Here is a 24,920-nt window from a genome sequence, read left to right as displayed (position 1 = left end):
ACTCAGTATGTATAGATTAAACAATATATGCCTAAATAACTATTTTAACCAACATAGGAGTGAAAGCTACCATTTCGACTGAGAGATACATCATCTGAGTGACTAGGTCACGAGCATGTACTTCGATCTTTGCTAAACATGGCACATGCTCTCTTGATACATATTTGTCAGTTCTCAAATTCTTGTTAAAAAAGAAAAAGTATTCAAAATTATTTTTATTGATTGAAATAAAAATTTAAGTGGAAACATATCCCATCTGGCTTTAAAAGACACGAACGACCTGAAACATCTTTGCAAATCCCTAGTCGAGGAAGGAAGGTGTCCACAATACACTGTAAATACTAGACCAGATAATTTATAGGGTTCCTTCCAATTCTAAATTTCCTCACTCTTACATTTATATATTAATTCAGGTATTGTACATACACATATGTACATAAAGCAAAGTGACTGGGTAAGTTACCAGTTGAAAATTTCAAGATAAAGAGATGAGTGGGGTTTTCTCTTACATTGGGTGAATAGGATGGTGACATTTTTGGGTGTTACCAAGGATTACATAGTCCTGAAAGTGAGTTTTACTAATCCAGAAATGAGAATTAACCCAATTTGACTAAAATGGCGAAAATAACAAAACATAGTGGAATTTCTGAATATTATGATATTCTGGTATTAGAGAGATCTCCATTGTATGTGAGTGACCTGGACAAGTTATTTAAGTTCTTTGTGTCAGTTTACTCACCTGTAAAATGTGGATAATAGAAGTACAAAGTGTATAGAGTTGTAAGGAGTAAATGAGATACTACATAATATGCTTAGGGTAGTACTTAAACATAGTAAGTTTTCAATATGTTTAACTATAACTATTGTTTCCTTGTCTGATGGTCCTATAGTAAGGTAGTCCTTATAAACTTTTTGATGGATTTCTTTACTTTCAGATTTCTGAGGGAAATTCCTATTTGTCAAGTGAAAATTTATCAAGTGCCAGAGTTTCAGTCCAGCTGTCTACTAACCAGCACTTTTTAGGTGCAACATCAGTAGGGTAAGTTAATAATGAGAAAACAGAAGGGTTGTCCTTTCATTCTTGCATTCTTTTATTATTATAACCAATCATGGAAAATAATTTTCTGACCTTGTATGGATAAACTGCCAAGATTCCCATTTGAAAGGAGGTTTTACAGGAACACAAGTTTAAAATATTTTTAAAAATTTTCTGATACTTAAATATTATCATATTAATACTGGATTGTCTTCATTGTTTCATTGACTTGGGTGAGAACTTTTTGAAAATGTAGGGCTAAACTTTTATTTAGTTGGGCATAAATTATCCGGTTAGTAGATTAGGCTCTCTTCCTCTCTCTCTGGCATTTTTTTCTTTTATTTTGGCATTATTCATTTTTTATTGGCATGGGTTAGATAAACAACAAGGAAAGCAGTATAAATCTGCCATATTTATTAGTATGTATTAGTATTACTAGTGATGAATAAATGTTTGATCTGAGAGATTAAAACTAGCTGTGGATATAAACTGACTCACATGACTGGGCTCTGTCCAGGTGCGGTAGCAGGTGCCTTCTGTGCACATGGGGGATGCAATGATGAACCCTGAGCACATCTGTCTACAAAGAGAGGGCTTCCTGTCTTCAAGTTTCTCATCAGGAAAAACACTTTTAACATTAAAAAAAAAAAAACGTTTCTGGGAGGCAAAAAAATTTAAGCCAATGCACACTCAATTATAACAGATAGGGTTTTGCTTTTGCCCTGGAGATCTCTGGTTGCTAAAGGCATCAGCCACTTGGAGAAGGGAAGAGTGGAAATTAGGTATTAGACAGGGTGTGTTGGAAAAGCAAAAAGGGTTGGGCAGCCCTCCTGGCTGACCACACAGCCAGTGCAGTGATGGCCATGAGGCAGTCAGGACTGGTCTCTGTCAGTGCTGTAATAGCTAGAAACTATTTTGACAATCACCTCTGGATGCCACTATTTGAATTTTTCCTTCATTTCTCATTAAATTCGAACTAACAAAAATGAGCAGTAAATTTGATTTACATAAATCTATTACATTATCTGATTATTTCAAAGTTTAAAATGGCTTTATCCATGTACTTAAAATAGTAAATGCTTATTCCTTTTTCTTAGATGTCAACCAAATGAAGATAAACGTTCTTTTAAAAACTGCAGTTCCAATTTTGTTTTTGGAGAAAACATGGTAGAAAGAGTTTTGGTAAGATTTTGGTATATGTTTCTATTACTATATACAGAGCTGTCACTTTAAATTTCTAAAGGTAAATTAATTAAAAGTAATATTAAATTGAATAATACTTTTTAACTCCTGAGTTCAACGGCACATTTTCTTTCTTTAACTGGAAAGATTCTCCTGGGAAGCAAGTCCTAGTTGTTAAAATAATAGAAACCCACAGAGGAAGGGAACTGTATAATTATAACATTATTACTGATGTGAAATATTAAATAGTTCTTTGACTTGTGTTAAGCCAGAAGTACCCAAGGAAATCCCAGAATTATCTGCAATCATTAGATAAGCTCAATTGATAATGATATTTTAATAGTTTGCATCATTTTACCACAAGATGCATTTAAAATTATTTGCCAATTTTTTTTTTTTTTTTTTTTTTTTTTTTTTTTGAGACAGAGTCTCGCTCTGTCACCCAGGCTGGAGTGCAGTGGTACGATCTCTGCTAACTGCAACCTCCGCCTTCTGGGTTCAAGCTGTTCTCCTGCCTCAGCCTCCCGAGTAATTGGGAATACACGCATGTGCCACCACACCCGGCTAATATATATATCGCCCGGCTAATATATATATTATATATTTTTTTGTATTTTTAGTAGAGATGGGGTTTCACTATCTTAGCCAGGATGGTCTCGATCTCCTGACCTCGTGATCTGCCCGCCTCAGCCTCCCAAAGTGCTGGGATTATAGGCATGAGCCATTGCGCCCAGCGACCAATTTGTTCTTATTAGTTAATCACAACCCTACTTTCAAGCTCTTACATCAAAAAGCATTATTATAACTTTTCTTTCCCTAGCTTTCAGAGAAAATTCATAGTGCTTTACTTGCCTAGGAGAATCTACTTGCCTAGTGAAAACCCCTCACTGTTATTACCATCATCCTTATTTAATGCTCAGCATCCTCTTGCAATGAGGTAACTGCTTCTCTGGTCCCCACAGAACTCTGATCTCTAAGACAGTGTAATCTACAGTGGAAAATTGTACAGAAAAGTGAAAGCTGTGGGAAACCATGCCTATGGTTTTATCTGGTCAATCACATCTTCATACCTTTTCCAGCTTTCACTCAAGTCAGGAAAGTGGCTGAGATAGCTTGAACGTGCCTAGCTTGTCTCAGGAATACCAGTTACATGAAGAATCCCAAAGAAGCTGCAGAGATTTTAAAACCCATGTACGGATTTAGATTAATAAAAGAACCAACTCGTTAAGCCAGTTCATTCCAATTCTTTTTTTTTTTTTTTTTTTTTAGATGGGGTCTTGCTCTGTCACCCAGGCTGGAGTGCAGGGGCATGATCTTGGCTCACTGCAACCTCTGTCTCCCTGGCTCAAGGGATCCCCCCACCTCAGCCTACCGAGTAGCTGGGACCACAGGCACGCACCACCACACCTGGCTTTTTGTGTTTTTGGTAGAGATGAGGTTTCACCATGTTGCCCAGGCTGGCATTGAATTGCCCAGGCTCAAGCGATCCACCCGCCTCAGCCTCCCAAAGTGCTGGGATTATAGGCATGAGCCACCACGCCCAAACTCATTCCAAAATTTTTAGGGCTTTCATATATTAGTTATTTTAAAGGCTTAGTTTATTTTAGGAACCCTTCTGTCATTCCCAAAATGAAGGTCAACTCACCAATCCTAGACCTGTGACCTATGCCTTTGGATGTGAACCAAAACGGACTAGCCTCCAAGGTGAATTTACAGGCAGTATATTTAGGCACATTTATTCCATATCACTTATTTCTAAGTTTGACACCAGATTAGCCACAGCATCTGCAAAATGTCAGACAATGCTTTTCAAACCTCACAGGATCAACTTTACATTCCACTCAATTTACCAAACATGTACTGAGTTCTTATGGTATATAAAGCATTGATCTCAAATTTGGCTGCCTGTTAGAATCATCCTTTCAAGGATTTCTTACCCCTGGTCTCATCCCAGACCAATTAGCTCAGAATGCCTGTGGGTGAGGCCAGGTGTCAAGTGACTCTAATGTACGGGCAGGTTTGAAAACCACCTAAGTGGTTATGCAAGCTAAAGGAGACACTGTACCCTAAAGGTGCTTATCATCTAATAAGAGCAGACAGAGAGATACCTATACAAATAAACTATAGTCAGGACTATAGGTTTGGTTTGAGAAGGCACTTGTGCACATTTCCTATGGGCATTTTAAATTTGGTTTATAAAGGAACCTGAACTCTCTATCTCTTTAAGTTGGTAATATCTTAAGGATAACAGGAATTATAAAGATAATTTGTGTGTCCTCTAATCCTGTAAATTTTTGGCCTTGTGATTTGGGGGCCAGGATGCACTCTTGGCTTATTGGCTAACTATGTGTTTTTAGAGTGAGTCATTTAAACTTTCTGTGCCTCAGTTTCTATTTTCTTAAAATGGAAATAATTATACCCATCTCTACCAATTTTCAGGGAATATCTTGATGTCTAGTTAAGTAATGTGAAATAATTTTCAGTTCATAAGGGAAAAAATATAAGCATAAATTCTTAAGTATCATTGTTCCAATTCTCTATGTTTTGCAGAGGGCTACACATTATCGCAAATGTCATGTCAATTAGTCTTATTTGTGCAGGCCTTGATTACAACAGACATACAGAGCCCCAAGTAGCCTTAAAAGTGACTGTTGGCAAAAACTGGGAGGAAAAGTTAGGATTCTTTCTACAAAGATGTTCTCTGAGACATCTTGTGGGGGTCACTGGATAACTTTTTTGTTTTCTTCCATAAAGTGGATAGCAAGAGTAAATTTCTGGGGACACTGAAATACTTTGGTATATGTTTCTGTTACTATATACAGAGCTGTCACTTTAAATTTCTAAAGGTAAATTAATTAAAAGTAATATTAAATTGAATTATACTTTTTAACTCCTGTGTTCAAAGGCACATTTTCTTTCTTTCTTTTGTACCTCCTGGGCATCAGTTTAGTCTAGTCAGAGTATAGAACATCTGTTACCTTCTTTTGTACCTTTAGACCTTTCCCACTGCCTCCGGGACTAAATCCCACCTGAAGTAGGCTGGTGGTAACTAGATTATGTTTTCTGAGGATTAGAACTCAGGCTTTCTAACAATGGAGACGAATTCTCTGTTCAGCACACAGAAAGTCCAAAATAAAAACATACCAGCTGGGCTTGTTTGCTGTGTTGAAACAGAAAAATGAAAGTGTCTTACTGCAAACATATAGGGATAAAATTAAAACTTTTATTAAATAAAATTAATAATGCATCTTTTTCCCCACTCAGGGTACTCAAAAACTCACCCAGCCTCAACTTGAAAATGATTCATACGCCAAGGAAAAACCATTCAAATCCACTCCGAAATTTCCTGTCAACTTTTTAAGTTCAAGTAAGAATTCTTTCATTTGTAAAACATTAGATTCACCTAGTTTGTCTTCTGTTTTTCATGTTATTTATTAACATTAATATTTAATATAAGTAAAATTAATATTTAATATAAGATTTTAAAAACCAGTAATCCAGTGTTTCAAATATTTTGGTAAAGATTAAAGCATATAAATATGATTATCTGATATACAAGCTTTAATAATTTTTTGAGTTAATGTTATGCGGGAATTGATAAGGAGATTTTACACGAACTCAAGCAGTTTGAATTTTTGGAATCTCACTTACTATTAGAAAAAGCCAAGTAGATATATGTGGTCATAGGGGCAACAAAGAACTTTCACGGTAGAGAAAATGGGGACTTTTCAGTGTTTTTCCCGCATTTTCTCTTAGGAACAGACTCTATTAAAAATACTTCCCCAACTGAATCAGCTGCTGCATTCTCTTCCCAACCATCACGAAAATGCTTGCTGGAGAAAATTGATGTTATAACAGGGGAGGAATCAGAACATAATGTGTTAAAGGTCTGTATATCATGTTTTACTCTTTTTGGTAGCATTTACATACTTGGAATAAAGTTAACATGAGAAGAGAGAGACATCTTTAAAAATACAGACAGAAGTACAGTTTTCATGGAGACTAAGTTACTTAAATAAAAATGTTGGACGCTCTCAAAAATTAAACCAGTAACTTATTTTCTTCTTATGTTTGTATGTGTACTTTGCAGGAAAACGGGCTGCTAGTTTTACAACTATTCACATTAGTCCCTTAGAAATACGATAGCCAAGTATCCTGCTTTAATATTTGCTTTTATAATTAGTGCTATTATTGTGATTAAATAATTCTACTTACACAGGTTTAACAATGTTGATAACTTGATTTCAGTCCAATAAGAATTTTGTTTTCCTCCTAAAAAAGTTTAGAATTTCATGTAATTCAAGAATTTCACAGATATACACTACAGTATCACAGGATTTTAATGCTGTGTAGTATCACCATCAGCACAAGCACATGAAATGTAATTACTACAACTTTACCTTTTTCCAACAAGGCATAAATTTCCCTTTGCCTTTTCTGTCTGCTTTTCTCTAAACTCTCTCCATTCCTCTCCACTTCCTGTATGATCTACAGACACTTTTATTTTAACTGTGTCTCAAAGCATAACCCTTGGATTAGATTAATTCCAGTCTTATTGAAGTAATTGTTAGGAGTGAGGCTCTGACATTTAACAGGCTGTTTAGGTGATTCTTGTACACAGTAGTAATGATTGTAGTGGGGTAACCTGTGGCATTACATCGTACTTCTCCATATTATCATGCTGTCTTTGAAAATTTCGAAGTATGCAAATGGTTCAATGATTCCTTTACTTTCAAATAACATTATATATCTCAAATAATTAATATAAAAGTTGACGTATATATAGTGTTAACAAATCAGAAAGTAGGTATGGCATTCTACCACTGACAGAAAAAGAGGGGGAACATTTATATGTATTGGCACGTACATATGTACAAGTATCTCTGGAAGGATAAACAAAATATTTACACTGGTGGTTACTTGTTGCAGGGGTGGAAATTGGTAGATGGGAAATAAAAGCTGGGGGCCCTTTTCACTTTGTATGTCTTTTTACTTTTTGATGTTTGAACTATCCAAAAGTTATATGTTTCTAAACATTAAATATATTTTAAAAGCTGGTTTATAAATCATTAACGAAGACTATTTTGGTAAAAGATCAGACACATATAAATGTGGCATAACATAGGAAGTAACTTACTTTGAAAAAATTTTCTATATATTTGACATTGAAAAAATTGTTATTTAGATCAACTGCAAGCTTTTCATACTCAACAAAACAACACAATCCTGGATTGAAAGGGGCAGAGGAACGTTGAGACTGAATGACACAGCAAGCAGTGACTGTGGAACATTACAGTCAAGACTAAGTAAGGAATCCTTTTGTAAAGCAAGCAATGATTTCTCATGTGTACCTATAATAATATAGGCACATATCATTTTCTGGAGATGTGCTATAAAATACACCAAAAAATCACTGTTGAAAATATTTCTATAGGAGCTTCCCATTTCAAGTATGCTCTCCTGTTAGACTGCATGGGCTCCAGTTCTGGCTCCAGCAGTGACTAACTAGTGACCTTGACAAGTTTTTTAATCTCTTTCTCTACTGTACTTATATCAGTTTAAAATGGGAATAACTGTAGTTCATGACTTACTGACTGAGAGAATTCAATGAAATAAAGCATGTAAAGCACCTATATCAGAGCCCAGCACACACCTAAATAGTAATGTTATTATTATTTGAAATAATATGATGTAAATTATTTTGTAAAGTGAAAAGTTTTTTTTTTTCTAAAAGAAAATACTTGCCCCATGATTTGTCCTGGGCATCCCAGACATGGGATGGGGGTCAGGATGAAGGATTAGTCTCTAAGGAAAGAGATTAGTTTCCAAGGTGTGCAGTTATTGAATCCTGCAGGCACAGTGATGTTCAGAAGTTGGAGCCAGTCAAACCTAAAAATACAAGAGAGCTATCATTCAAAATGACACAATGGGCATTGTTCAGAGGTCCAAACTGAAAGATAGCACAGGGAGAGATCTGGGCAGGATGAATAGATTTATTGGTCAATTTTAAGAGGTCAAGACTTTGGAGGAGACCACAGGTAGACATTGGATCCAAGAATAAGGTTATTTGTTGAGTTTTGGATATCAAGCTCAAGAAATGGGTAAGAGATATAATTCAGATTAAAAGGATAGAAACAGTGTCTTCAGTTCTGTAACAGGCACGCAGATTTTTAAATCACCCAACCAAGTAATAGTACCAAGGCAGTTGCAAGTTATTTACTACTCTGGTTCGATTCCACTGCCTGCCAAAGGAAAAAAAAAATCCCCAAACAAAAGTAAAAAACAAAAACCCCAAAAGCAGCTTTCTTTTTATTATGCAGGTAATATCCATTCATTGTAAAAACTGGAAAGCATGGATTGAAAAAAATTTTTAAAACATCACTTAAAGGCCTATCTTCCTAAGATAACATCTGTTAACAGAATATATTTTTCTGACCCTTGTTTTCTGTATATATAAACGTATACATAGATTGTAAAAGTTCTGATTCATGGTGTTTATTTTGCTTTGTAGCCTAATTTTTTCTTTTACATATTACACCATGATTTTTCCACATTAATAAATATCTTTTTGCAGTATTCTTAATGGGTTCATAATAATCTCTTGAATGATTACACCATAATTTATTTAACTAATTCCATTTTTTTGGACACTTAAGGTTTTTGTTTTGGTTTTCTTCATTGTAAACAATTCGCAGACGAATATTCTTCAGACTATCAGTTCTTAAAAGGAGTTCTAAAATTTTAACCACTTTTAAATATTACAGTAGAAAAGTGTAATTTCAGCACTTAAGATAAAAAAGTTCTCCCAACATAAGAAAGTACAATTTGAAAACCAAGTTATAATCTAGTCAAATCACAAGTTAGTATTGAATCTACAATCTGAAAAACAACTACAAGATTTATTTTGCTTTTGAAAATGGTCAATTCCTCTGTGTCAACTGTTCTGTGGCCTGATGTAATCAACTTCCTATTTTAGTTATGCGCAATCAAGGCAGTTTAAGGCTGATCCTCAATAGCAAACTCTGGGCCCAAATGAAGATTCAAAGAGCAAACCACAAAAATGTACGAATAACAGCTACTGATTTAGAAGACTATAGCATCAAAGTATTTTTAATTCAGGTAAGTGAGAAATTTCAGTGATAGAGGATTATCCTACTACATTAATAGATGTCTGCAATTACTAATTTGTTTTTTCATTTGTTATAATAATATGTACCATTGGCAAAAACAGCCATTCTTTATGTCTGTTTGTAGTATAAGACATAAATTTTATGTGAAATTCAGAAATTAACACCAAAGTCTATGTAATCAATTGGTACTCATTCCAAGACATTTGTGTGATATATGCCATCAAATCTCTACCCTTTACTTTACTACTGAAATTTTGTGAACAATCTTACTGTGTTACCAAAGTGACTATTGTCAGGAATGGTTCCCAGGAAGAGGTTAGCAGACTTTGAAGCCTAATGCTTATCCTGCAAGCTGAGATTGAAAAAAGGCTTTAGGTCACTGGAAAAGAACCAGTGGGAAATGGAAAAATACAGAGCTAGCAAGTTAAAACAACCAGTCCAACAGCAAATTCCAATTCTGGACATGAGTAAATCTCCAAGGTAACAGGATGGGAGCGCAGCTTTAGCTGTTCCTGGCAGAGGAATACTTGACCTCAAATGCAAGATCCAGACCCAAGAGAGCTGGCAAGAATAAAGCTTTAAAAAAACAAAACAGGCCGGGCGCGGTGGCTCAAGCCTGTAATCCCAGCACTTTGGGAGGCCGAGACGGGCGGATCACGAGGTCAGGAGATCGAGACCATCCTGGCTACCCCGGTGAAACCCCGTCTCTACTAAAAAATACAAAAAAACTAGCCGGGCGAGGTGGTGGGCGCCTGTAGTCCCAGCTACTGGGGAGGCTGAGGCAGGAGAATAGCGTAAACCCGGGAGGCGGAGCTTGCAGTGAGCCAAGATCCGGTCACTGCACTCCAGCCTGGGCGACAGAGCGAGACTCCGTCTCAAACAACAACAACAACAACAACAAACAAAACAAAACAAAACAAAACCACAACCTCCCCCCAAAAAAACTAGATTTCCCCATGGACCAACTGGAGAAGACTGATTACTCAAGTTCAGGCAGAAGGTGACAATACAAATAAATTGGTTTCCATGTAGTAATATGGAAAAAAAGTTGGCATGTGCCCATGATGAAAAACCAAATTTATTAGTTACCAGTAAGTGTACTGTTAGGTGTAAGTGATATTGAGTATTAAAATGTTCAGGTAAGATGATACACAAACTGCATTTACCATTTAAGGTATTAATACTCTTGCCAGTCTTCTGGGCCAGATTCCCCCTTGGTTTTAGGTGGGTAAAGTAGCATGCCAGAGACTGAGCTTGTTAACCCTGACTAGATTCCATCCTCAGAGATGGTCACTATTAACATTTTGGTCTTATATTTTAGCATATACATGGAACTGGGTATAAGTATATACATACATACATACATGTAGCATAGTGTACATACTGTATAATCTTTGGGAAAGCTACTTAGCCTTCTTTAAATTGATTTTATTCATCTGCAAAATGATGGTAACAATAGTACACTTTAGAAAAGCTGCTGAGATTAAAAAGCTAATATGATTGTGAAATACACATTTTACTTATCGATGTTAGTGAGTGTCTTGACATTAGTTTATTCTTCAAAAATTGTTTTAGTAGGTGAAAGAATTCTATTCTATTATGGACCATAATTTATTCCATTAATCCCACTAATGTGAATGATAAAACCTGGGATTCAACTTTCAGCCAATTTGCTGACTAGCAACTCAGAAAAGTCATTTTATCCTTCTGAGCCATAATTTCCTCATTCATAAAGAGGGAAACAAGCTATATTTAATACCTGTGCTGCCTATATTTTGCTAATATAAACGAAATTAATAATGAACCCACAGTTTTACTGAAGGAATTGAAAAAAAGAATATTTTAACAGTAAAGGTTATACCAACTTTATTGTTACCATTTTTATATTTTCATACGAATAACAACCATTAAAATAGTGTAGAAAAATATTGAAAAGCAAGAACTTCTGATGTATTTATGGTACAATACCATAGACTGCTCTAATGAGCTCAGCATATCCACAAAGCTATGTAGTTTGGAGGAATGTCCAAGCAAAGTGATGGACAGGAAATGGAAGTGTTTTTTCTCTGCAAGCCTACAATTTTCTACAGTGAAAATAGTGAAGGAGGGATGGTCTTAACTAATTTAAATTCAAATAGAGATTTTATACAACAAAATTTCACTTTCTCAATTTAAAATGTATACATTGGGATTGCTTATAAAAGTATACATTTTAGGAAGCAATTTAGTTCAAGATTGTCTTTTTACTGCTTAATTTTCAGGGTTGTTAGCACCTATGTACCAATTTGTAGATTTATGCCATGTAATTCCTTCCTTATTAGTAGTGAAAGATTAAAAATCTGTAAAATGTAGCTAACATTAATGATTTTCTTAACAATGTAATGTTACTCACGCAGGCCAGTGCCAAAGATACAGCATATTTGTATGCAGCAATACATCATCGTCTTGTTGCACTTCAAAGCTTCAGTAAGCAGAAAGATGTCAATCAAGCTGAAAGCCTGTCAGAAACAGTCCAACAATCGAACTGCGAAAGCTGTGATGAGAATGAGGATGATTTCATTCAAGTCACTAAAAATGGATCAGGTAAATAGCTTTTGTTTTGTTAGGTCAGAGGTTTAAAAACGAATTCTTAAGCATGATCCTCATATATTAGGTAGACTTTTTAACAAGTGGAACTGCTCTGTTTAAAGTCGGTGGTAGTTAGAGCCTTAGTTGTTTGGATCTGAGGAGTGGGTTTGAAAATCACTGTCTTCTATAAGTGGTCTTCATTTTATCAAGTCAGCCTCATGGTGATGCCTATGTCATTTGCTTATAAACTGCATAAAAAACTACTACATTGCTACCCTGAAATTAACCCTTCATTTTTATTTCTCTTCACTTATTCTCATTTTATTATTGGCTATAATAGGAAGAAATAGAAATACATATAGTGAGTCCACCTGGTATACTTGGCTTGATACCCTGAAAATTCTGTTTATTCTCTTTTTAGAATTTGACTGCTTATAAGAATAACTAGATTGTACAAATACTATTTTCAAGGACCTATTTTGTCTAGGGGAAAAAGTACTATTTCTTTTATTGTATCAGGATTCACAAATAAAGTAAGGTTGAAGTGGAACCAGTGATAAACAGATTGTTAGGTTTTAGTGCTTCTCTTGATATGTGGATTTAAAACTAATATTCATACTTTGGAGAAAAACAATGTCAAACATAGTAAGCTCAACTTTGTTATACAGATGTAATTATTCCAATAAAGTCATCCAAGTGTTTTCACTAACAATTTCACTTAGTCCTGAATTCTTGTTTTACAGAGGACTGAGTAATACAATACAATGATAGTGTGGTAACAAGCATTTTTTTCAACTCTTAATCATTTTGAAATATTAAAGTTGCTTTAATCATACATAACTTAAGAATCTATCAAAGAATGGGCATAACTGGATGAAATATCTTCCTTTGCTTAATATTAAAGCTATAATCAAAAGGAAAAATACACAAAACATGCAAATCAGTATTATAACCTGCTTGACCCAGTGATTCAGAGAATTAAGTTAATATGACTTTTCTTGCTACTTTAAGCAAATCTATTAAACAAATGGTTTATTAGTCTTTAAAGCATATAAAATAAATAAAAATTCTTTTATTTTATAATAATGTTTACATTGCCAACAATAAAATGGGGTCTATCAGAGAACTAGTTGGTACACATTAACAATGTCAATTTGAAATAAAGATTAAATAGCAAATTGTCTCACGAACTAATGACACGTGCTTATGATGTCTATATTCTGTTATACTGAATTTTAGGAAAGGGGTGCTATGTAACTATCTTAATTAAAAAACAATGAAAATAATGCAAAGTAAATATCAATCATATGAACCCCCTTTCCCCTGCCATTTTTTCCCCTTTTCACTTAGTATCTTCTCCAGGAGGCATTAAAAACAAATGCTAAAATGTTATGGAAGCAATAAAAGGTCTAATTTTTTGCACTTTGTTGCTTATAAATTATCTAAAAGAGAAATGTTACTTGTAAAAATGTATATTCTGCAGCTTTTATTTCATCACCAACAAGTATATTCATTAATATTCATATTTAGTTGCATTCAATATTAAAAATCTACCCTAAATATTGTACAATAAAACATTTTAAATTTATATCCCAGATCCTTCTAGGTGGACTCACAGACAGTCGGTTGCCTGTTCATGAATCCTACCTGCTATAAACATGACATCTACAAAAAGAGGGTTCACCCTACTGAAAATACTAAACCACCCTAACTAATGAGAAGATTCTATTCATTCCTTGAAGAGTTTTTATAGAAAAGTTTAAGAAATGTAATTTGTTACAATTAACATTTTTATGTTTTACATTTTACATTTTGATTATTGTGCAGAAACTGACAGAATTTAAAAAAATAAATGGACTTCAGAAGTTCAAAATTTATCATTTTTGAAGAAGTTTATTTAGAATAGGATTTTATAACTAATTTGGACTCTTCATCATATTGATGGATATAATACTCAAAATTATAAATTGCTAGATTTGATAAATACCTACCAAAATGTTTATTTTTTTCAGTCATACACTGACCATAAAACAAATATTTTACTACATTTCCAGAGTCATTTCTTTGAAAAACAGTATAATTGCATCATAACATTTCACTAAATCCTATTTATCTTCTGGGAAATGTATATTTTAATTTTAGCTTTTGGATTTCCTAAATATGATAAGTTTATATATTCATGGTATGAATTCCTTTAAAAAGAGCATCTGCTCTTGGACTTGTATCTGTTGCATCTTGTCAATGCTTGACTTATGGTCAGCATCCAATAGTTGTTAAACAAATAAATAAAATATAATACATTACCTATGTATCAAAAAGCATGTATAAGAATTCCAAATATGTTAACTTGTTCTACTTTGTTTTATTTATGTAATTACATTTTCATTAATACTTTAGTAGGTGTGGCTGTATAGACAGAAAAACAAATGTATCATATATAGCCAAATGAATCTTTTTCTTAAATGCTATTATTATAGTAGGCTACAGTAATTTCAACAATTTTGCAATAGAGTTTTGATCCTCATCTTTGAGATTTGTTTCACAGACATCACATGAATCACACAAGAAAATTAGTCTCAGTACTTATAGCCCTACTTCATTTTTCAATTCAGTTTTATCACATCATGGCTTCAAAGTGACTTTTGATTGTGACCCCTAAACAATTCTCTGATCAGGAGATAAGAATTCATAATTCCGAAATGTTTCTGAAAATGTTCTGAACAATGACAACATATTTGAAATGAGGGTATAATTTCACTAAGTGATACTTCAAAGAACAATATTCATTTGGATATGCGAACACACACTTTCAAAAGTTATATTACTGTATTACCATGTCTGTTATAAAATAATAAAAAGTATTTATTTAGTCAAACCTCAGCTACTGCCTGAAAGTTTAGCATACGAAAGTTAAATTAACTCTTTTAGATTATGATTTAGTTAGTATAATTGATCATTTTGTCCTTCCTTATAACTGAGAAAGCGTAACTTAATGTAAGGTAACTACTAAGAGAGGCCCATTCATTCTTTCAGTGATTCTAGAAGAAATATGGCACATAATATCCTTTACTTCTAAATAAAGAAGTCAATGACTCAGAAAATAAAGAGGAAAAATAAAGTCAATGTGAGAGAGATGAAGAAAAGATAGAAGGGAAAAAAGAGACATAGTACGAAAGAAAGGACAAAAAGAATGGACAACAGAAACATTCTTTTTAAAAATCAAGAAGAGTGACTCTGATGTGGAACACACTCAGCAGAAAATTTTCATTAGAAACATAACACAGAGCGATATTTGGAGAAGATAATAAAGCACTCATTCTATTTTATTGTAAGATCTTAGCTGATGTGGGAACATTGTGATTGCACTATCAATTGCTAAAGTGAAGAAGAGAACAAATAACTTTATTTATGTATTTTGTTTGTTTGTTTTTTAGACAGAGTCTCGCTCTGTCACCCAGGTTGGAGTGCAGTGGCACCACCTCGGCTCACTTCAACCTTCACCTCCCGGGTTCAAGGGATTCTCGTGCCTCACTCAGCCTCCCGAGGAGCTGGGATTACAGGCACCTGCCATCATACCTGGCTAATTTTTGTATTTTTAGTAGAGACGGGGTTTCACCATGTTGGCCAGGCTGGTCTTGAACTCCTGATCTCAAGTGATCCACGTTGCCTCAGCCTCCCAAAGTGTTGGGATTACAGGCGTGAGCCACTGCACCTGGTCATTGTTATCCTTTTGACATGTTCATCCTTGTCACCACACTAACGTAGAGATAAAGCAGTATCTTCTCAATGCTTTTAACATTTTAAGTTAAATTCATTCTATGATTTTCTTTAGATTTCTCCGCATATATCAATGGAAAAAATTAACTACCTTAATTTCTGATCTATATAGAAATTCCAGTGCAACAAAACCAAATATAGGGTTAGAATATCAGGAAAGCAAAGAGAGAAGTGAAAATTCCCAGATTATGAAATGGAAAAGAAGAACAGAAACATGATATTTAGCTCACAACTCTTTCAACCCGCTTTCTATACACTCCATTATTCTTAGAATTCTTACACAAATATTTAGTACAATTTTGGAGGAATAGTAGAAACATTTTATGGCTTTTCCTTGCCCGTCCTGTATCTTCACCTAGCCTTCTTCTTTTCAGCTTTCCTATGTCCTTTCTTCCCCTTTTATAAGGAGAAGTTGTACAATAACATCAGTTGTACAATAACATCCATTTTCATAAGTTATTTAGGTAGATCATTTCGAAGTATACATTTTGGATTTCCAAAACAGCTGCTTTTAATTAAAATTTAATTATTTATGTCATTATATATCTTTTGTTAAGACAACCTTAACTTTCTTCTCTTTTAATAAGATTTTACCCAACTGTTTACCCTAATTATAGACAATTAAAATGTTCTCTCTTAAAAATATATTATTTTCCATCCATTACTGCCAAAGCAAGGAACCCTTTTTCGCCAGAATACATCCTACACAGCAGTGGTAACCAACCTTTTTGGCACCAGGGACTGGTTTTGTGGAAGACAGTTTTTCCACAGGCTAGGGGGTGGGTAGGGTGGGGTGGTTTTGCGATGAAGCTGTTCCATCTCAGATCATCAGGTATTAGAGTCTCATATGGAGCGTGCAACCTAGGTGGCTTGCATGAGTAGTTCACAGTAGGGTTTGCATCCTATGAAAATCCAGTGCTGCCTCTGATCTGACAGCAGGCAGAGCTCAGTAATGCAAATTATGGGAAACAGCTGTAAATACAGATGAAGCTTCACTCCCTTGCCTGCCTCTCCCCTCTGGCTGTGTGGCTCGGTTCCTAACAGGCCAGAGACTGGTACTGGTCCATAGCTCGGGGGTTGGGGACCCCCGCTATACAGGTCTTAGAGTATTTGAATGTCATAAAAAGAGGTATACATGTCTTTCATAGAGTCAGAATGTACGTGAAGTGGGGGTGGGAAGGGTTCTAGGGGTTGGGAATGATATATTTTAAAACCTCTGTAAATCTTCAAGTTGTGAATATCACAGTGATATATAATTTTTCCCATAAAATGTTGAGAACAGTTAAGCTTGCTTGAGATATGGCTATCACATGGTTGGTTAGACTCATTTACTAGAAAAGCACACCAGCCTCACCATAGATGGAGTTTGAGTTTAAAACTCAGTAACATTAAATCCATGAATGCCAGCAGTTTTGTTTGGGAGGGTGAGGTCAGGTAGATTGCCTGAGCCGAGGAGTTCAGGACCAGCCCGGGCAACACTGCACAACACCCCATTTCTACAAAAATTTCAAAAAATTAGCAGGGTGGCCGGGAGCGGTGGCTCATGCCTGTAATCCCAGCATTTTGGGAGGCCAAGGTGGGCGGATCATGAGGTCAGGAGTTCTTAGGACCAGCCTGGACAAGATGGTGAAACCCCGTCGCTACTAAAAATACAAAAATTAGCCGGGCATGGTGGCAGGTGCCTGTAATCCCAGCTACTCGGGAGGCTGAGGCAGAAAATTGCTTAAACCAGGAGGCGGAGGTTACAATGAGTCGAGATCGTGCCACTGCACTCCAGCCGGGGTGACAGAGGGAGACTCCATCTCAAAAAAAATTAGAAGGGCATGGTGACATGCATCTGTAGTCCCAACTACCTAGAAGGCTGAGGTAGGAGGATCGCCTGAGCCTGGGAGGTTGTGGCTGTGTTAGCCACGCAGTGCAGTGCCACTGCACTCCAGTCTAGGTGATAGACTGTCTCAAAAAAAAAAAAAATTTGTAAACTATTTTTTTACACTGGAAGGAAGAATTATTGAAATGATTAGCCAATGTTTAGGCTAATCAAGACTTGATATGGATAAGTTTTCTAACAATTAGAGTATTACCAAGATTTCTTAATTTGTACCAATCTAGTGGATATATTATTTCACAATGACATTATTAGTATTTCTCTAATTTCTAATAAGGTTACCTTTTCAAGTATTTATTCAGTTTGTGTTTCTTCTAAAAAATGCCTGCTCACGCCTGGGGTGCGGTGGCTCACGCCTGTAATCCCAGCATTTTGGGAGGCCGAGGTGGGTGGATCATGAGGTCAGGAGATCGAGACCATTCTGGCTAAGACAGTGAAACGCTGTTTCTACTAAAAATACAAAAAATTAGCCTGGCATGGTGGCACACACCCGTAGTCCCAGCTACTCGGGAGGCTGAGGTGGGATAATCGCTTGAACCTGGGAGGCGGAGGTTGCAGTGAGCTGAGATTGCACCACTGCACCCCAGTCCGAACGACAGAGTGAGACACTAGCTCAGAAAAAAAAAAAAAAAAAAAAAAAAAAATCACAATTTTTGCAAAGCTAAGTGTGTCATTTTCTCCTTTTGGTTGTCTCCTAATGTAGGCAGGATAAAAGACAAGTTCCTAAGCATGGATTTAACACTTTCCATTGTCTTTACCCTTGTCTACCTCTCTAGCCTCACTTCCCAGTGTTGCCTGCCTTTCTCTAAATTCTCTAAAAATTCAAAATTGCTAGTTCATTGCTTCTATGCATTTGTTCATGGTGTTTCTTCTGTGGAATTTCCTTCTCATTCTTGCTGATTATGGCTAATATTGTAGTCATCATTTAAGGCTTAGCTCTTCACATTTCCAGAAAGCTTTGTCTAACTCTTCTTAGGCTGACTTAAGACCTGCTCCTCCAAATTTCTATAGCATTCTGTGTATAACTCCATCACTGCACAGACTTTAGGCTCCTTAAGGGCATGGACGCTTTTTATCATTTCATCTGTAGCACCTAGCAGGATGCCTGGCCTACAGTGACACCCAAATGTAATTTAATCTCCACGAATGTGTGTTACATGTATAAGATTTAAGAGACATTATCTAAAAGGAAACTAGATAAGGATTGGAAATTCAGGAGAAAGATCTGGGCTAAAGATGGCAGTAATAGCTGAGGTCATGAAAGGGGCTAATATTTGCCAAGTGTGTACTGTGTAGTGGGCACAGTGCTAGGCATCCGTCATATATTCACAATTTTACAAGGTAGCAATTATATTTTATAAATGCAGAAGTAGGCTCAGGAAGGTTAAACAACCAGTTCAAGTTTCACAAAGCTAATAAACAATAAAACTGGGATTTGAACTAAGATCCTTCCATTACACAACACTGAATGAACTCAGGAATGTGTGTGTGTGACAGAGAGAGAGAGAGAAGGAGAAAGAAGAGGCAGAAGAAGAGACAAGGAGACGAGGACAGAAGACATCTTGGAGACGGGTTTAGGAAGAAGTCAAAAAGGGACATAGAAATGGGAGAAACACTGTTAGGGACTGGTGTGTTCGGAGACAGTAAAAGATTTCAAAAAGAAATGATAACCATTTCAAATTCTTCAGAAAAATCAAGCAATTAAAGGACTGAAAAAAGTATTTTGAGTTCCAACAATATCTTTTGGTCACCTTGGAAACACCAGTAATTAGCAAAGTAGTGGGGAGAAGCTAGTGTACAACAGGTTGAGGAATGACTAGGAGGCAGGGATGTGACAATGATAAACAGACTACTCTTTGGAGAATCAGCTGTAAAGGTAAGGCAGGTAATATGTAAAAACCAAGGCTTAGAGGTTGTTTTTTTTAGAAAAACTTTAAAGATGTCATAGACATGAGCATATTTAAATACTGAAGGGGTAAACTCATTTGGGAGGGAAAATTCAAGATACCTGTGAGAGGATGCCTTCAGAAAGCACATTTTTTAGGAGGTGGAAGATGATATGCAAAATAACTATGGACAAATGCCTATTCCAGCTGAGATGTCAATGCATATGTTTGTAGCTGAAGTGAGAGAGCCAAAAAATCTGGGTTTTTAATCTGTGAAGTGGGAAGAAATGAGGTCTGAGATTTCAAATATGAGCAACAAAAGTCAGACTTTGATCCCAAACAGTTTCTCCCTACTCATTTTTTTTTTTTTTTCTGTCGAATGGATCAATTAACATTCCCCTATTCACCCTGGCCTCAAACCTAAGTGTCATCTGTGATTTCTCCCTTTTTTTTTCCTTCCTAATATCTAATGAAGTTTAAAACAGTAAGACTACAAAGGTGTCTGAGGATAATTATAGATGTTACCTCTAGAAGTTCAGGTTATTAAGGTTGTTACACTACACATCACTATCAGCAGCTGCTGCTGTGAGGCAAAGTTCTTGGTAAGAATGGGTCAGTGGCAGAACTTTACCACGTAAACACCTATCGGGCTTCATTGTGCATGCTCCCAGTCCAATACACTACCTGGCACACAGCAGGCACACAGCAGGAACCAACGAATGAACGAACGCTTGTGCTGGTGGGCCCGTGAAGAGAGTCACAGATTCACTGAATCGATTTGGACTTGGTAGAACCTTGGGGTCACCCTAACCTCCTCTTTACAGATGAGGAATCTGAGGCCCAGAAAGATGAAGTAACCTGCCCAAAGTCCAGAGCGATTTAGCGCCAGGACTACAAAGGAGCAAACACAGTGCCAGGGGAAGGGGATCTAAGGAGCTGCAGGAATTGAACAGCAGAATGTGCACTGCCATTTGGTTTCCCCCTTACAATGGGACGTTTCCTTTTGTTCTCATCACATCCCAGCCCTGGTCCTGATCACTCCACGGGTCATTATCCCAACAGCATCCTGTCCTCCACTTCTTGCCTCCCAAGCTACCCAACATTCCCAAGCCAGATCAACAGTCATCAAACATTGCTTTAACTCACTCCTTTCCAGTTAAAAGCTTTCAAATAATTCCAACCTATAGGACAAAGTCCCAATGACTAACATTCTTAACCCCGCGCTCTAGTCCTGCCTACTTTCAACCATCGCTCCTCATGGAGAAATGCTCCATTCTGCCAGGCTTCCCTACCCATCATCCTCCAAGTTCCTTAGGCCTCTTCGGGGGGCAGCGGGGCGGGCACTGGGTCCCATGCCGAGAGGATTTCGTGCCAGGCCACGCCCACGGTGCAGCAGGAGCCGGGTCCGCCTCCTTAGCCCCCAGCCCAGCCCTGGACACACCAGCTATCACACGCCCTGGTCAAATGAACAAACGGGCACGTGGTCGGCCTGCAGAACAGAATCCGAGCGAGGACATGCCCGGAACCTGCTTTCCCGCCAGTCGCTCAAAACCCCACCCGCAGGCCCCGCGCTGTCTCAGACCGGATCCAGCTGGATTCCTCAGAGCGGCGCAACAGCCTAACAGAATTCTACCTCTTTCCCGGCCACAGCAAATGGCGCGGCCCCTTGGAATCCGGAGCCGCCGCGGGTTCTGATTGGCCGATAGAGTTAGCCTGGGGGCGGGAGAAGAGCTACCTCAGGGAAGCTTGTGCAGCGGGGAGGTCGCCCCCGGGCGGCGAAGCGGCCATTACGCAGGCGTGAGTGAAACGAATAAACAAACAAACAAAACCCACTAGCCCGAGGCCTCTACTTCTTCCCCGCCCACCTTTCCCCCGCGTGCGGTGTCCGGTTTCCCAACCGCCACGCTTTCCCCGCCTTCGTCAACGTCTGGGTACGTCCCCCTAGCCGCACGGGCCACGCACGTCCCAGCACTTAACCTCTGCCCGCCCGGCGCGAAGTTAGAAGCCGGGGTTGCGCGAGCGGCGCTCACTCCCGGCGGTGGGGAGCGGAAGCAAGGAGCCGGAGCCCGAGCCCGCGGCCGCGGCCTGGCCCAGGATGACTTGCTACCGAGGCTTCCTCCTGGGCAGCTGTTGTCGCGTGGCGGGCGGCCGGGCGGCGGCGCTGCGGGGACCGGGTGCGGGAGGCCCCGCCGCGCGGCCCCAGCTGGGCGGTGACGGTGGCGGCCGGCGGCATCTGGGGCAGGGGCAGCCGCGCGAGCTGGCTGGCTGTGGCAGCCGCCCGGACGGCGGCTTCCGCCCCTCCCGGGTGGTGGTGGTGGCCAAAACCACCCGGTACGAGTTCGAGCAGCAGCGGTACCGTTACGCGGAGCTCTCGGAGGAGGACCTGAAGCAGCTGGTGGGTCCTGGCTCGGCCCCGCTTCGCTCCCGTGCTCCGCTGGGGCTCTGGTGGCTGCTGCGCCCCCTCGGGCGAGACCTCTCGGGACAGCTCTTCCCAGGGCACCGCAGATGCCCGTCCTGCCTCTCTCGCGGCCCCCAGGTCCTCTGGTTTCTCCCTGGGTCCTCTTTGCCTCTGGGCGTGCGTGCGAGGGAGAGGCAGGTCCGGGGAAAGGGAGAAGGGCAGTATTCGTGCAGGGACTTCTGAGGCAGGGGCGCCGCGAGGAGGGCGAAAAGGGGCTGCCGAGTGGTCTCATAGAGTGAGGGGTTTGGGGATTCGTTGGTGCCCTCGCCGACCCCGCCCTCGTTCGCTGGTTGGGTCCCACTCCAAGAAAGAGCCGTGGCCTGAGGGCTGGACGCCCTGCGAACAGCTCCCCAGGACGCCCCCAGAAAGGGGGCCCGGGGCGCCGCTGAGGGCTGCAGGGGGAAAAGGGCCGAAACTACCGCGGACACACCCCCTTTTACTCTGCAGGACTTCGAGGCCTAGGACACTCCGGAAAGTCCTTCAGCGTGAGCCTTTTCCTTGCTGTAACGTGGTCGTTGGACACTACCAGCTTGTTTTTAAAGCACAGGTCTTTGGTGCTGAGAAGGGAAAGGGAGAAAATTTGACTTGTATATATACGTTTTTAAGGAGAAATGTCAGGACAAGGGGCTGGTATACGGGGTAGTGTGTGAAATAAAAAGCCTGAAACTCTTGTGCAACAGTATCTCCATAATAGGCCATATTTGATACTTTTATTTATATATATGCAAAAAGATACAAATCCAAGAGAAAAACCAGAGTTTGAATCTTCCTGTTGTCAACCTCCGCCCCCCCAACACTTTAAAAACAATTTCTGATCCCATACCCCCATCCACCAACTTTAGGAAAAGGAGAGTGCCCGGTGCTACCATGAGCAATATGTCCAGAAAAATCTGTTGGAAATCTCTTAATTGTTGGCACTGTGCACCAAAAGGTTTTGGAATTAATTGCACATAACTAATTTAGTTTAATTCTGTGCAAGACAAGACAACCTGTTGGAAACCTCTGGTATCGTGTGATCTTAGCAAAGTTATTTTTTTGTAGAGGCGTCAAAATGAAATTATAAATCATCTTTGCTTAAGTGCTGAATCTGTTGTCAACATTAAACATCCTGCTTCTTTGTTGGGTTTATTGAAGAGGGCCCCTGCGTTCACCTGATGGGAGTCCAAATTTGTAGATTTGTTTTCTGTTTCCTGACTGTTTGAAAATGACTTTATAGAATACACTTGCATCATTTAAAGAATAAAACAGTTTGAACAGGAGGCTAGAGTAGTTGAGTTTGTGTTAGGGAGTGAAACTAGAGGTGAGGCATGGACTAGTAATGTCATAAGAAAGCACAGTGTTACTATTTGGGGAAAGTGGTGTGCCCTTTGGGTTGTACTAATTTTGCAAAGTCTAGCTTGTAGAATTTGTCAAATGCCATGTATGCATGAATATGTGCATACAGTTTTATTGAAGCTTCCCACAACAATTTAAAATAGCTCACTTGGCGTGTTTAAAGTGTGGGATTAAGAGTGAAGAGCTGAGTTCTAGGCCCCTGGTTCTGTGTGGTTAACTTCCTATGTGTGTTCTCTGGGCCTCATAGGTGGAAATTATACTTCTTGTGTAGTATTGTCCGTTTTCAAGTGCTCCACCTAATTCAGTATGTGAATTGCTGAGGTTGTACCAGATAGCCTCCAAGGTCCTTTACAGTGCTGGCATTTTGAAACTGTGGATAACGTTTTCAAGGCCTCAAGAAAATGGGTGACATCTCAGGATTAACTCTTGGACCTCTGAACTAGATTGCCACTTAATAAAAAACTTTTAAAATGTAAGGAAAATCAATAAGTCTTAAAAAGTCAAACTACCTAAGTGTACCCATTCTGAGTGCAGAAATCTCTAATAAGGTAAATATTTGTCTATTGCTAGATAATGCTGTTTGGGATAAGCCAGCTTTGAAGTAAAACTCCTGGGACTGTAGAATACACAGTTTTGTAATTGCCAGGCATTGGAATAGTTTTTATTGATGTTGTTGTCATTACAGTTTTATTGGATAAGTTCCTTACTGATTTGAATTTGTGTTATAGTTTGTATCAAGGCCCGTACTCAGTGCAATAGCATTAGTCGTAGCCCAGATGAGAGATTATTAATAGGCCAAAGAATACTGGGCTGTGTGAAGTTGTCCTAAAATGGGATTCTGTAATAGGAGTGATAAGGTGATAAGTTATCATTGCTGGGGTAAAAAATACTAAGTTATGTGAATCATGTGAATTGGATATAAAAGAAAGTGGCCAAGTGTTTGAGTCTCACCATGGCTGCTGTGTCTATAGTGTCATGGTAACTTGGTTTTTTGTCAAAGCATTCTCTTTTGTGGTGGTGGTGGTGGTTTTTTTTTTTTTTTTTTATGTAAAACAGGTCTGTATTAGGCTATTTGTTAAAATGCAAATGGAAGATGAAGGATAGAGTGCCAGTATAATTTTATACCCTGAAGGCTGATGATTTTCTAACTTTGTAGAAATGTAAACAATTACAGGAAATATTTTTTAGGTGATAAGGCATGCACAGAACAGGTTTATGTCCTTCAAGCTAGTCAAAGTTTTGACTTTTATTTACCCTTTCATATTGGTTACATTGCTTTATTTTAAAATCTTGTCTTTTTCCCCATTGATTGACCAATGACTTATCTTGTGATATCAAATTTCTGGTCAAACATTTTAGCTCTGGTCAAACATTTTACTGTTTCATGACCTTTCAAAGGCCAGTAAAACTACTACTACAATTTACTTGCTTCATTAAGAGATATAGCTGTTGGCAAATGTGGAACTGCTATTAACAGGGTCCTTGACACAAATTAGAACTCTAGATGAAACAAAACTGACTTGGAAAGGATTTTGACACCAGAAACATACCTCACTGGTCAAAAAAAGGTTTTATTTAAAGCTCTTTTTCACCTGTCACCAAGGATGGGGAACTGAATAAGGAAGAAAAAAATTTTAATATAGAACAAATAAGAAGTCAGCAG

The 24,920-nt window shown here is 38.2% G+C and overlaps 2 protein-coding genes and 2 long non-coding RNA genes across 6 annotated transcripts in view; 2 read left to right on the top strand and 2 right to left on the bottom strand.

The window, feature by feature from the left end:
• The window catches only part of LOC115896404, a 28,514-nt gene extending 22,029 nt beyond the window's left edge, over positions 1-6,485 (bottom strand). The window contains exon 1 of the long non-coding RNA XR_004056262.1: positions 6,434-6,485. This is a non-coding gene — a long non-coding RNA (uncharacterized LOC115896404). The remainder of the gene's footprint in view (positions 1-6,433) is intronic.
• The window catches only part of RANBP3L (RAN binding protein 3 like), a 50,509-nt gene extending 36,290 nt beyond the window's left edge, over positions 1-14,219 (top strand). Inside the window, exons 9-16 of the mRNA XM_030926850.1 lie at positions 936-1,039; positions 2,134-2,218; positions 5,483-5,585; positions 5,975-6,105; positions 7,404-7,524; positions 9,195-9,337; positions 11,745-11,931; positions 13,513-14,219. Coding sequence (XP_030782710.1) covers positions 936-1,039; positions 2,134-2,218; positions 5,483-5,585; positions 5,975-6,105; positions 7,404-7,524; positions 9,195-9,337; positions 11,745-11,931; positions 13,513-13,556 — 918 coding nt within the window. The 3' untranslated portion in view covers positions 13,557-14,219. The remainder of the gene's footprint in view (positions 1-935; positions 1,040-2,133; positions 2,219-5,482; positions 5,586-5,974; positions 6,106-7,403; positions 7,525-9,194; positions 9,338-11,744; positions 11,932-13,512) is intronic.
• On the bottom strand, positions 7,969-17,997 carry LOC115896402. The gene is made up of 3 exons (XR_004056260.1): positions 17,861-17,997; positions 11,741-11,881; positions 7,969-8,107 (listed from the first exon to the last, which is right to left on the bottom strand). It is a non-coding gene; the product is annotated as an uncharacterized LOC115896402 (long non-coding RNA).
• A 3,253-nt stretch (positions 17,998-21,250) lies between these two features.
• Positions 21,251-24,920, top strand: part of NADK2 (NAD kinase 2, mitochondrial) — a 46,197-nt gene continuing 42,527 nt past the window's right edge. Inside the window, exon 1 of one of the 3 annotated variants that reach the window (XM_030926852.1) lies at positions 21,251-21,395. Coding sequence is in view for 2 of the 3 variants with exons in the window: in XM_010362897.2 (XP_010361199.1) it covers positions 21,560-21,859 (300 nt within the window). In the remaining variant the exon portion in view is untranslated. The other 2 variants (XM_010362897.2, XM_010362898.2) reach the window with 2 other exon arrangements.

Source organism: Rhinopithecus roxellana, chromosome 3 (assembly GCF_007565055.1).
Source record: "Rhinopithecus roxellana isolate Shanxi Qingling chromosome 3, ASM756505v1, whole genome shotgun sequence".
Lineage (NCBI taxonomy): Eukaryota > Metazoa > Chordata > Mammalia > Primates > Cercopithecidae > Rhinopithecus > Rhinopithecus roxellana.
The sequence above is the reverse complement of the archived record's forward strand: the minus strand, read 5'-3'. Positions and strand labels throughout refer to the sequence as shown.